At 37.5% G+C, this 14,924-nt stretch overlaps 1 protein-coding gene across 5 annotated transcripts in view; it reads right to left on the reverse strand.

Annotated features, from left to right (window-relative positions):
• LOC130665690 (RNA-binding protein Musashi homolog Rbp6) overlaps nucleotides 1-14,924 on the reverse strand; it is a 531,909-nt gene that overhangs the window by 225,963 nt on the left and 291,022 nt on the right. For all 5 annotated transcript variants that reach the window (XM_057466190.1, XM_057466188.1, XM_057466187.1 and 2 more), the window contains exon 5: nucleotides 9,282-9,323. In XM_057466190.1, coding sequence (XP_057322173.1) covers nucleotides 9,282-9,323 — 42 coding nt within the window. The remainder of the gene's footprint in view (nucleotides 1-9,281; nucleotides 9,324-14,924) is intronic.

Here is a 14,924-nt window from a genome sequence, read left to right on the forward strand (position 1 = left end):
ATCAGACGTGTCTATTGAGAATTCCAAACGCGTATGTAACTGCGTTTGATGTCCCTCGGAATCACAGAAACATCAAAACCAGAGTCAGAATTGAAGATATCGTGTATCCAGGACACGTGCTTTGGAGTTTCTGTAAACGAGGCAATAGACGATTAGAAATAGTCCATTCAGGGAAAATGAAACTTTTGGGGTAGTCTAAAGCGTATCGAGTGTTTTTAATCGCCACCAAATCACCGAATTCATTAAACAACCCCACTGGTATACATCTATATACACACTTTGTATTTCTATGTACATATATCTATAGATTGTAGACTTTAGTGCGTCTCAGGACGGAGCGATCCTAATTACTGATTAGAGGGAATGAAGGGAGAACGAGCCGTGGATACTGTCTCGATAGGGATACGATAGGGTAGTACTCGATTCTCATCTCTATTTCCCTAGCCTATCTCACTCTCTCTCCCATCAATGCTTGAGCTCCTTCTTTGGCTTACAGCAGTGGCACACTGGCAGAGGGTGCCCTCGATTATCCTTCGGGGGTGAGTATATAACCGTACGATTTAATCGAGGAGTTACTGTTCACGTGCACTTTAATTTATGGTATCGAGTCACGTTCTCGATATTGGATATTCGCTTCCATTTTTTTGTTCCTGAATTATTTTTTACTTTTTTAAATCTCACGTTATTAAATTGACGATTAATAAAATACATTTTTTAAAATTAACTCTACAAAGTTTTAATATTCCTAGCTAATTATCATTGTTATTATTATAACAATTGAGTTATGTTTCGCTTAATGAGCAAGTTTCCGGATTTAGATACATCTAGGATAAATTTTTAGCGCTAATATTACTTGAGCGATGAAATCCGAGTTACAACAACTGAGGTTTTGAGGATTTACGGGCAGCAAAAAGGAGAGGTTTATATCAAATCTATATGTAATGTGTGTATGTGTGTGTATGTGTATGTGTGTGTGTGTGAAAATAAAGCAACAAAAGCCTGTACGATGGCTAGAATAGATGTACGCATAACAGAGACTGTGGTTACTAAACCGCAAGCTGCTGTACGCGGAATTCGTGATACTACCGATGCCCGGAAGCCTCTAACAAGCTTACCCTTTATACCGTATTATACATATAATATCTGGGCCGTTTAGACTTGCCGCATAGACAGATAGATTAAGCCCGAAAGCTTCAAATGGAAATTTTCGACAAATTCCATGCACCAATTCACAAAAGCCCACTTAGGAAATAAAACAATAAAGCTTATCAAAGACCATTGCTTTAACATCGTAAGCTAAAAAAATATTGAAGAGGTCTGAAGATATCATGGACGAGAATGTCATGATTTCTGGTCTGGTGACGTGATAAATGGGTTTAAACGTTGGATGTCACGTAGCGTTCTCAGTATTGCCTCAAGAAAAACAACCAGAAAATGAAGAAGAGAGAGAATTGGCTGTAGAATATTTACGATCCTCTAGACACTTGGGTGGTAGAAGTGGCTTTTGTGACCGGATCGCACGTTAGAAATCCTACACGTCGATGCTGAAAGTATAAGAGACTCGGTTGAAGCAGTAGGAATAGCAGTAGCGCGACTTGTCGAAGGTGTGAATGTAGGAATAAAAAAAGTCTTTCTCTTGGGTCGGTGAAAAGTGGCTTGTCGAGAATGGAAAGCGAATGAAAGAAACAAGAAGACTGGGAGGAAATAGTGAAGAAAAAAGAATAAAGGGAATGAAGAAAATAAAAAGAAGAAAAGTAAAATAAAAGGTGGAAGCTAAAGTTGCCGTAGCTAGGAAGGAACGCAATCGAGTGGGATTAAACCTTCTCGATTGCTACCAACTTCACGCGGGTCCTTAGATTTTCTGTCTTTCTTTCTCTGTTGTCCTTATGTAACCGTGAAAAGACGGGTTTCTTTCTCGAGGGTGGAATCCAAGGACTATTCCCGTAGAAGCTCTCGGGAGTTAATTGGACATTTTTTATTGTCAATTTGGGATTGAGATCGCACCCAGCTTTTGTCGTTAGTTAAGCTCTCCTTTTTTTATTTTTTCTCAACGAAAAGTGCCGAAGAAGAATAGAGGTAGCGTAAGGTTGGTGGCATGATAGACTGAAGGTAAAATGGTGCTTTGTGGCATTAGGGTTTTCCTTTTTTCTTCGCGTTTTATTTTAGTCTATTTATTTTTTTTACGTCCCCTTATCATTCAGCGCTGCAGCAGCTTCTTCGGAAGCTTTTTTGCAAAGGATAAAATAACCGGTGCCGCAAGTACTATCCGAAATAAAATAGCTGATAAGGGTGTTACGATACTGGGGTGGATATCTTTGCTTGATACACTACGTTAATCTATCTCCAAGCATCAACTATTTTTATTATCTTCTCTCTAAACCTACGGATGTATAAGGACTCGAGATCATTTTCCAAGTGTTGGAGAGAACGATTCGTCCAATCTTTACACAAAAGCCCGTGAATGGTCAAAGTAACAAAAAAAATAACAAATACCAAATACTTTTCCCAACAACAACTTGGATGTAGGATTCTGCCCCTGGAGGAACGACGGCCAAGGGGAAGCCTCCAGTGAAATATTCCCCGGAAGATCGCCAATGACATCCAAGTCATCTAAGTCGTTGTTGCTTTACTCGCGTCAGAAAAACGACAGCCATCGAGTCGCACAAGTGAAAAGAAGAAAAGCGTCGTCTCGTCTCATCCCACTTTACACTTTCATCTCACTTTTTTTCTTCATCTTTATCTTTATCTTTATTCACTCACTCACTCTTATAGTCTCGAAAAATCCTATAGGACTAAATCGCGAGGGCATTTCTTTTTTCCTACGTGCTTACACGGGCGAAAGCGCTGAAATATTAAACGCGCAATTACCATGTCCATTCATAGCTATGCAATGCCAGTGCCAGCACTATAAGCCGAAATACAGGCGTATCAAGCACACACACTGATACCGTAGGGTTTTAAAATACAACCGGGTGTTTCACACACGCACGTGACACGCATCATCACTAACCCTGTGTACTGCACTCTATAAATCCACCATCACTCTACTAATACCTAACCCTCTGTTCCATTCCACTCTCTTACTCTCTTACTCTCTTTTCATCCATCCACTCGGGTTCTTTGCTCTCCCATCCCTCGAGCCCCTCAGAGTACTGTTCACCGGACTCAATGCCATGATAAAAAGCTCGTATGCCAAAGATGAAAAGCTTTTGAGATACGTCTCGACGAGAAAATAAAAACTCGAGACGGAAATGAAGCAAAACAAAATCATATTTCATTGTTTTTTTTTAGTTTTTTTCGGCAAATGAAAATTAGTTGGTTTTTTATTTTGTTCCATTTAATCTGAGCTGAGCTGTTTGAACAAATGTCGAGTTAAATATTTAAAATGAAATATTCCAAAGTGCATATGTATGTACTGTGGAATGGGAAAAAAGTGTCGATCAATACAGTGGATTTAGAGCAAACAGGGTTAAAATTAGTATTGAATCTTGGCGTGGGTATAGAGCATATATATATGTACATACATATATATATCCAGGAAGTGACGCTGAGGGGTTGTCGTGGTGAGAGTTATATATACACACGGATGACAGCAGGCCACAGTGCGGCATATCACGTATAGCTATACATTATCTAGGAGCCATTTGGGTGGCATGATGGCGGCGGGCGACGCGGAACCCACCGGGTGAGTTTACGGGCTGCTCCATCACGTGAGAGAGCAGCTTAGCTTATCTCAATGCAACAACATATCTGAGGCTTCCGTCTCTACGTTGAGGCTCTTCCTCCATCCTCCAAGCTAAACTACTGTCTCCGAGACACGCTATTACCGCTTCAACCTCGCACGTCATTCTATCACGCGGATCTTCTTACATCTACAACCCACACTCACACAGATAAAAAGCACACGCGTTCCTGCTTGTATCGTGCCGGCTGTTTAAAATTAGTTTGTGGTCAGGGTGTAGCTTAAATCCTTCCATAAGAGAATTCCAAAGTTTTGGGAGATTAACTCGCGATTAGTAACCCAGTGCGCCAATAGATTTCCTGTGACAGTGCTCGTTCAACTGACAGCGCACTGCTCGGGAACAACCCTCTTTCAGGTCTCCCTCGAGCTGCTGGATATTAACCGGGTTATTGAGGCTGCTTTGTTGTAACCAAGGCACGACTGGACGAGGTTTAATCGAGTGCGCCAGTGATAACATTTTGGGGTAACATTTATGCGTGAAAGCATAAATTACAAGACCACGAGACAGCTCATTAGTAACCGGAATGCTCATCTGATTTTTAACCAACAGCTTATTCATTTACGTTTCGCCAGTTTATTGATTACTGATGGACTGAATGGTGTTTCTTATTGGGGATGCGGGAAACTGATGAGCTCATTGATTTCGTTATTTTATAAAAAGTTAAGGAAAGGAGGCACCTGATGCTGATGCTCATGGAAACTCTCGAGGGAAAAGAGTCAATGATCTGTTTCACGCTCGAGTGACTTCTGGTCACGAACGGTCTCTCGGGACGCGGACACACTGATGCTCTCGTTACTATATATATATAGATATACACAGAAACTTGATGCGACGAGTTGGACCAAGAGGTAAAGAGCTGCAGACGAAACTCCAAGTGACGAGAGTATTTTTCCAGAGAATATAACGTTACTGTGTGACTGGTTACTCTGGAACATACTCGCATCCAATTCTTTTTCTCATGAAATCTTTCTCAAGCTCTATAGCCAGCCAGAAAAAAATAAAAAAGAGAGAGAGCGTGAAGAGACTCGGGTAGTATCCTCGAGGGCGCGCATCCGGGCCTGCTTTTTACCCGATAGCCATCCCTTTCAACATCTACACAGAACGCTGCTCGCTGGACACTGGATGCCACTTACCCCGTGCAAACAACCACCGCGCACGTGCTTCTCTCACTCGGCTCCCTCGACAGTTGGCTCTTTTTCTATTTTATTTAACCTCTATATTTTTCATCATTCTCTTTCTATTGCGAACAAGTTGCGGTTGGAAATGCTGAAAGCCATCATGAGAAAAAGAGAACCTGCCTCGAAGACGATGAGGAAACTAACACGTAGGTACACATGAGCCGGAGAGCTACACTAGACTGACCTAGGTCGTATATAAAATGCATGGGATTTCGTTCTGATGTTGTGGACAGCCCAGGGAGAGTTTGCACTCCAGCTCGTATTTATAGCCGACGGAAAATTCCAAACATCGCAAATTGCTTCTGACGTTTTGCTCTATTTAATGTCTTACGCTTAAATAATACATCCGTACTATTTTTTATTTATTGTTTATTGAATAATTAAAATTACCGACACGCTATTGAGGAAATAAAATTTTTTAATGACTCGTGATCTGGAGGTTAAGAGTTATTAGTGCGTGTGAGTTCTTTGAGGAAAATAACAGACATTAATAGCGCGAAGAGCACGAAAATAATTTAATTCAAGAGTATGGAAAAATGAGAAAGGAGATGGAAAAGTTAAAAAATAAAGGCAACATATTTCGTCCGGGGGCAGTTGGAACGGGCATGCAATTTTCATAAAATGGCTTACAAGGGGTGTGCGACTATATAGAGATAAAAAAAAATGTTTAAATAGAACGAAATGGTGGAGCCGGTGGGCGCAAGAAGTGAGTCGAGAGTTTTGCGCGGGCGCTCGCAACCCCTGAGAGTCGTGTTTTAAAAAGTAATACGAGTGCATACGAAACTGCTAGAGAGTGAGTGAGCGAGTGAGTGAGTGAGTGAGTGAGAGTAAGCTAGTCGGAGTACGAGTTGAGGTGCTTTCTCGCGCTTTCGAAGCTACGCCAGAAACTTTTTCTGGCCCGGTGGATGTGTACTACTATTCGCCTCTACTAGACATTTTCGTCTCTCTACAGCCCCTTCGCGATTTGCACGCAACGATAAACTCGAGACGTAGTCAGTTCTTGCTTTCATGCATCGTCCATAGGGATATTTGCGTTTACAATTTATATTTATGTATATATATGTATGTAACTATAAGTCATAAAATTTCTCTGATATCCAATGAAATCAGCAAAGTGAGAGAAGCCAACTTTTTTTATTTATTTATCCATTTTAAAAATAAGAACTCATGATTTCCTAGATTTTTTTAACCATTTTTCACTACTCCAATTCGTTGTCAAAAAATTTGGGTCAGCATTAAAATAAAACAATAAATTTAAAAAATAAATTTAAAACGAATTTTTTTTCTCTTATTTTATTCCATAAAATTTCTAAAGGACATCGAATAATCATTGGCAAGTCCTTAACCCAGAAGAATGAAGAAAAAAGAGCCAGAGGGGTTTGTGTATAGCCTCATATACCCACTTGTTACTGAGCAGCTTGATACGTCTTCACACACAAACACACACTCGCACACAGACACATTCAGTGATACAGCAGCGCGACATGGTAGCACGCTCGACATTATTCAGAGCATGTGAGCTGCCGTGGCGTAGTGTGAGTACATGCGGTGAATAGAGATGGAGTTGAGTGAGAACGAGTAGCTCACGTAAAAAAAAGAGGAACAAGGGCGAGCAAGAAGGAGGGAAATAGAGGAAGGAAAAAAGAAAGAAAGAAAGAAAGATTGTAACTGTTCAAGAGAGAAAAGGGTCGCTAAAGTTGGGCGTCGCGTAACGAGCTGCCGCTTCCCGAGGGTGTTCACTATACTTCTTCATCTTTACAATTCCCTCATACGCCCTCCTCAGCCCTCATGACCTAGCTGTATTCCAGTTTTGTTTTTCCTTACTCCAGGGATATATCTCCAAGGTCCATTCGATACACATATCCACCCATCTCTCATCTCCTCTTCTCTTCTCTTCCCTTCTCTCCCCACTGCTATTTAACTCCCTGATGATTTGTTTTCATTTCACTTGATCCCATCACACCCACCTGGATTCGTTTTATCCCAGACTCGAGTATGCCACCGAATTGTTCAACAACAGAACAAAATTATTGATAATTTATAATTTAAACCCGCCGCAATTCAATAATTTAATACATAATATATTACACAATATTCGCGTGTCCAGCATTTGAAATTATTAAATGCCATTAAATTGAACGTATTCCCTACGTCCGTCCGATGAAATATTTGCTGAAATTAAGGTACCGGGCGTCAGGGCGGGTGAGAGCTCGGTAGGAAGCGAGAAAATAATTTTGACAGTAAATTACAGTTAATTGGGCTTATTACTTTGTACGAGAGGGCTTCATTATTTTCTATTTTCCCTCTCTACTTCAATCTCTTTAACACCCAGTTCTACTACCCTTCATTTATAAATTCCTGGCAACGTCCTGACCAAAATGTACGAGAGCTTTAGCAGCTACTACTGCTACTGCTGCTGCTGCCATCACCGCCAATGAACGACTGTAATTTTTAACCTGAATGTCAACTCGCTGGGGATACTAATGCTTTACAATATCAAATCTCACGTACTAGTGTTGCAATACACCAACAGACTTGCTCGGGTTGCTTTATGCTCCTGCTGCTGTATATCGCTATTGCTACAAACAGACTATGAATTTTGACGCGGCGGCACTGACGGCGAACCGGATAACACGCGTACCGAATACCAAATTCAGTTAACGAGGCTTACTTGTGCATAATTCTTTTGTGCCAAAAATCAAATCACATTCATCTATTCATTTTGATACAATACTTGACGTAGTTATTATAATTATAATTAATAATAGCTTATCAAAGTACTTTTTGGCTCTCCAGCATGAAAATACTATATATGATAAATATATATGGAAAAATATATAATCAATATGGGACCATATAAGTGGCCAAAAACGATATATATATTATGGTAAGCCCGTATGAAAATAACATATATGGTCAAAATATATGTGGCCAATTTAACTATATTTTATGATATATTTTTTTTTATATTAAAAAATGTAATATTCATCATTTACGAGTCCGTATATGTTAAGCACATATAAAATATATATGTCAATCATATACGAAAAATATATTTTTATCATATATGAAAATATATATTCTTGTCATATATATGGAAACTATATTTTCATACCCGTATAAAAATAACATATATGGCCAAAATATATGTAAAAATATATGATAAATATCAGAAAATATATGTGGCCAATTTAACTATATTTTCTGATATTTTTTTTTACATTAAAAAATATAATATCCATTATCTGCGAGTCTTCATATGTTTAGCATATATAAAATATATATGTCAATCATATACAAAAAATATATTTTTATCATATATGAAAATATATATTCTTGTCATATACGAAAACTATATTTTTATCATACATAAAAATATATATTTTTATCATATACGAAAAATATATTCTGATCATATATAAAAACATATATTTATATTGTGTATGGAAAAAAAAATTTTCTTATTAGTATGACCAACTCCAATTAAATTAGATATAAATTTTAATATACTCTTTAAATTGCAGTTAAAATTTTCAAAATTAGTTAATTTGATGCGAATACATATATACATTTATATATACATACACTGAATAAAATATATGCTTAAATATAACAAAGAAAATATATGGTGCCATATATAATATAAATTATATGCTACCATATATTTCATTTCATATAAAAATTTTATATTTTTTGAATATAAAAGGAAATATATCAATACAATATATTATAAGGTAAATGTAAATGTATATATAGCTTAATTTAAAAAACATATAAGTTACATATATGGAATACATATATTTACTACTGTATATAATTTCATAGTAAATCGGCAAAATCTCTATATGAATTTTTATAATATACAATATAATATATCATATATTTTTTTGTTGCAAACATATATGATTTTATATATTTTAACCATATATTGTTTTTTCAAACGGGAAGTTTTAATATAATTAATTATATACGTAAGTTTATAAGTTAATACATGTATTATATATATTTATAATCATATATACATACTTATAAGTAAGCACATATATGTATTACATATATTGATAATTCTATATGTATTCTCATTTTTTTCCATATATAAATAACATTTATTATTGAATATATTAAAATTATAAGTTTTCAAATATATAAATAATATATTGAAGTTATACGGAAATATATGAAATCATATAAGAGAAATCATATATAGAAATATAATAAAATCGGCTGAAATCTAGATATAGTTCTATATGAGATTTCATGTATTGTCACATATATATTTATATCTGTAACATATATTTTTTAATATATGTTTACCATATATGATATTTTCATGCCGGCTAGAAAATCGATAAAAACTCACCTTCGGATGTGTCCTCCTCGGAAACGCGACTTTCGGGTCGATCTGAAACAAAAAAAATAATTTATATTTAATTAAAGTTCATTAAATTAAACAGATGGCGATAAAATCGTTACAGCGACGACTTTAACGTAAAAATAGTCGAGTATAATTTCTATACTATAGAATAAGAATTTAAATATTCCTATAATGGAGTGAGAGTTTGAATAAAAATAAAAAAAATATATACTCCAGAGTGCAATGCAACAGGGCTCAGCTAACTAGAACTCTTGGTTTTCCCACTATGACGTTTTTTTTCTTTATACATTTGCGGTCTTAATGTAACCGCCCTCTTTCTCGGTTGGAAAAGCAAAAAAAGTAGTAATAAAAAATAAAAAACATAAATTCTTCTCATTCTCGAAGTAGAGAAGGAAGAATCCCCTTGCGACTAGTCTTCTCTCACTCTAATGCATTTATACAGCGCATATAAGTTTTTACTTTACGTTGAATCGGCAACAGAAACCTCAAGAGACACTAAATATGCGATATGAAATATGGCCCATTGAGCAATTAAATAAATCCCTTCTCTCTTCTCCCTTCCTCGCCCCTATCCAATGCCAGCACAAAGTCTCGCTAATTTGGTTCATTGAGCAATTGGAGCACGTGGAACGTACGCTTGTAAAAAAATTATGTAAAACTGTAAAATAATTTAAATAATGGCTCTGGTTTATCAGACACAGACCCAGACACAGACACAGACCGGATTCGGATTAAAAAAAAAATACTGTAAAATTCTTTTGAACCCTGGATCTGACAGACCACTGGCCAGGGCATCGATTGCCGGTTGATATTTAAAGAGCTGATTGATGCGCAATGCTGATAAACAAGCCATTTGTTTATTGTGGAGCGGGCCCGATAACAGCCTCATCTGATCTAATATACCCGGTGTAGGGTGTAGGGTGGAGTGCAGCCTTCCAACGGTATAGGTTTCGCCTGCATCGAAACTTGCTCTTCAGCTCATCAATAGAGAGTTGGCCAAATACGCCAGTTCACCACGGCAGTTCGTACCTGTCGGCAACGTATAACCTCACATCCCTCAGCCCCTCCTGACCCCTTGCATCGCTATTGCCAATACGAGTATCCACGTCACATTCTAACCTCATAGCTTCTCTTTCCCTCAATCCCTTTCCATTTACCCCGATCTCAGAGGGATGATTTATGGTAATCTTTCTGCTTCCGTGCCGGTCGTTCATCCTGGCCGCCCACCCACGGCTCTGATACTTACACACTCATCCCCAAGGTAAAATCTCGTGTTTACTTCGATCAACTACCTACACGACGGCTATTCCCATGCTCGCCACACCCATCAAATCGATTTTACAGACGATCCTAAAATTTTATTTTTTCGAGTTATATTTTTCTGGTTGTTGATGCTTCTGTTAATTTGTAGTGATGGGTGTAAACGCACGTATTGATTACCTTGAGAAAATGGGGAAAGAAATGCTGCTCAAGTTGTTAACGTTTCCCGGAGGATTTTATCATCGTGGTGGAAATGCCAACCAGGGAACTTGTTATTCTGCAGTGCTTTCTCTCTCTGCTCTGGTTTGAAGCCTCTTTAAACGTTTGCATAATCCCCCACGGCGAACTTGACGCTCCTCTGTCTCACTTTACACCCCTGACTCTTCATCGTGAACGTCAAACGTCGGCTCGGCAACGAACAATACACAAGATCTCGTTTTCCATCTTTGTTTCGATAATTTTATCCATACCTCAACTACTTATACTACGACAGCGAGCCATTTTTTTTTAGCTTTCTGGCAAATTATCAAACTATAAAATAACTCGGGAAAAAGAAATGATAACTTTTGATGATATTGAATGCAGGTTTTTTTTTTGTTTGAGTAAAAATTCAACCGGAGGAAATTCCATGGCCCGAGTCCTTTGAGCGATGAGCGAAATAAAGTTGAGTGAATCGATATTTAAAGATCGAAAAGTTATTGAGGGCAAATGACGGCGATGTTTAAAGCCCTGGGGGTAATATTTCAGGTAATATACCAGTGAAATTGTTTTCAAAGACTCGATTCAAGTTTGAGAGCCATGATAAAAATAGCTAGAGTGTCTTTAGTGCTCGGGAATATTAGCCCGAGAAAAATCTAAGACGAAAAGACGACAGAGAAAAAAGATGGCAAGAAAAAATAAATTATGACGGATAAGAGAATGGGGTGGGGACATAAAAATAAAAGAGGAAAATAGGGAGGTAGCATAACCAGTTACTGGGATATCTCGAGAAATGATCGGCCACCGCCTTCATCTAGACGATAGAAATTCAATCTGGTTGGCACGCCTGAAAATTGGAAAAACTACTCTGTATATTGCTTCTGATGATCTGCAGCAGAGAAAAAGACTGAGACACTAGCTACTCACTTTCTTGCTCTCTTGACGAGGCAATTCGCTCACCGATTCGTGGTTTTTTCCCTCCGCTCTTATCGATTACACTTTTCTGGCACTTTCAAGATGATATCGCTTTCTTATACTCTCCATCCGCTTTAGAAACTCTTGCCACTCCTGGTTCAAGCTAATTCGATCATCGATCTGCCCTCTCACTAGGCAACAACATTCAGGATAAAAAATAAAAAATTTCTCAAGTGGTTAAAAAAAGTGAAGCAGAGAAAACGAAAATACCGAGTGATAAATTAGACTTGGTGGGAATTTCATGAGGGCCTAGATTCCATCCCAGGTCTCTTTGAATTTTCTACCCCTCATCGACATGTCGAAGATTCCGAGAAGCAAAAAAGAGACGAAAGAAACGTTGAGCATCACTCAAGATTTAACTCCGGTCTCGGGAAGATCGGAGTAAATATCTGTGAGCTACAAGTGGGAGATTTTCTCACTCCCAATTCCACACACATGCACTCTACACTCTACTCTCAACGGCTTTCCTCACCCTGTAGCTTCTCTTCTCATCTACCACCATCATCATCACCACCACCAACGCGCTCCTTATCCACGTACTCCAACACTCGTATTCCCTTACGTCCTCGTCATCCTGTCTCACTATATCTGTCTTCGTCGGCGCCCCTAACGCGGCAAGAACCCCTCGCTCTTTGGCTCCCTATCCCACAGAGTTTGCTAGTTCGAGAAGTATCGAATAGCTTTGCCGAGCGCTCAATGGAAGCTGAAAGGTTTCCGGTAGTGAGGAAACTTTTGACTGACGTATCTCCGCTTCTACTACCCTTTTTCACCTTCTCCCTCGGCATTTTGCTGTCATCTTTTCCTCTTATTTATTTACTTTTTTTTTCACCCCTTTTTTCTTAGTTTCCTATTTAGTTTTTTTATGACTGCAACTAAACTCCATCCGCAAGTTGTTTCCCAAACGAAAAACAATCGATAGTAATTCCTATGAGCCTCCAATAAAAATAATTGCGCGTAAATTTAAAAACCGAACGACAAACGTAATATTTATTTTTTAAACGCTAACACTCTTAGCAGCTGGCGCGAGTTGAATTTAAATGCCAGGCATCGGTAGTTTTCGCAAAGAAAATGCTCCAGTAATGAGCTTTCCCACTGAGAGATTCTCCCCCGGAAGAGCGGGCTCGGAAAAAAAGAAAAAAGGGAGGCGACGCGTAAGAAATAATAACTAACAGTCGGGAGGAATAAAAAATAAATAGTACAAGACTGTCAGCGCATTCGTGATGTATAAAATGTGACCTACGGTGTGAGCTGTAAAAATTTTATGTTTACGACTCGTGGGGTGACAGTCATCCCCTAGGGTGCAACTGAGGATTCAAAGCTGAGGTATCTGCTGAGCTCGTGTCGTGTACTACCGGTACTGTTGTAGTTGTGTAGCACTGAGACGTATCACTGCAGCCGCATTCACGGAATGGAAAGCAGGACAAGGAGACACCGAGCAAGTAGTTGGCCTGCCAGGGGGATGAAACTTGTTGGCGTAGGGTGAGGGTGAGAGAGCTCCTAAGGGTTGATAATTTCGCATTTGCACGTGTCTCAGATAGTAAAACATTAACTGTTTGATTTCAACATAGACCACTGGGTTTATTGTTATTGTTATTAAATTTTGGACGGTTTCTAGTTACTACCCTCGGGAGCTTTGTCTACCGCAAATAGGGTTAATTCGATATAAATTGAAGACAAATACAGACTGAAATTGATTCACTATTCACCGTTTATATATTTGGTAAAATTAATGTCGCAGTAACCGGAAATTGATTTTTCCTTTTTTTAATTTTAATATCTGTACATTTATACATACGAGTATGCTGAGAAAATTGGGGCTGGACAGCTGAAAATATTTATTTTATTAAATTAATCTTCAAGCAGCCCATTTTGCCCCAGTCTATGGTACATAAATTTTTCATAAAGTTCTCTGTTTTTGTTGATATCGCAAAAGATTTTTCTCAACTCTTTATTGTTGCACCCTTTCTCTACTATTATAGTGTAAAAAAAAAAAAATAAAAGATAAATTTTTTGTTGTTCTCTGCACTCTCGGTCCCAGCTCTCAGCTTGCTTTGTGCTTGGGCTCTTTCTTTCTCACTCAGCCAGCCTTTGTCGTAGGTGCGTTTTTCACAGCGACAATATTTCACTCTCGCGCTTTCATTTTGTCGCCCTGTCGCGGACCAGCTCACCCTCATCACGCATCTACCTCATCTACAGCTTTCTCGTCTGCTTCTCAACTATACTCTAAAGTATACAAAGTGTCTCGTGGTGTTTTAAGTATACGACATCAACTATAACTACATTCTTTACCACAATCTCATAATTAATTTTGAAAAAAATTCTAACCTCAAAATTTAATGAAACACTCAAACGTCTTTTTAAAAAAAACTAATGAAAATAATAAAATATCAGTGGAGACTTTTCTAAGTTCATTTGCACTGAAGCCAAAAAAAATTGCGCGAAAAAAAAACTATGAATATTTTTCAAGTAATCGAGCAGCTAAAATTCCAAGTGATCAAAAAATCCACGGCCATTTTTCTGATTGAGGGATTGGCGATATTCGTAAAAAATATCGACATCGGACTATCGATTGTTTCACTTTCTTACTATCGGACCATTGATGTTTCTGTAAAAAAATATCGGAACATTGTTAATATCGATGGTAAGAATGAGCGCGAAAATTTGAAAAATTATAGCTACAACCGATGTAAAGAGAAAAATCGAAACTATTATTTTAAATTTGGAATTATTGTTAAAAATTGATGATATTGAGGGTAGCAGATATAAAAAAAAAAAATTATTATAAAGAAAACTAGGAAAAAAATTACATATGGGGAAATTTTTAAATAATATAAATGCAATTTTTGAAAAATATATTTTAGTAAAAATTTATTTTTAAAATAAAATAAAAAAATAAGTAGATGTCCGCCGATTTTAGTCTGATAATTTGAATCAGTAATGTTCAAAAACGATTTTTTTTTTTTAATTTTTTTCCCCTGGATGATTTTTTCCCCTGGAAGGTCTGAATCGAAGTCTTTACGGGGTTGATTTTATCCCAATAAATTAATATTTCAATGCATTTAATTCTTCAATAATAAAAAAAAATTCAAATAAAAATAAATCAATTACAAGACTTTGTTACATTTTATTAATTTTCAAATTTGCCGCCAAATGAGCTGTATGACTAACCTAGTTTTCTTCTGGCTTGCCGATATC

The sequence above is a fragment of the Microplitis mediator genome, chromosome 3, assembly GCF_029852145.1.
Source record: "Microplitis mediator isolate UGA2020A chromosome 3, iyMicMedi2.1, whole genome shotgun sequence".
Taxonomy (NCBI): domain Eukaryota; kingdom Metazoa; phylum Arthropoda; class Insecta; order Hymenoptera; family Braconidae; genus Microplitis; species Microplitis mediator.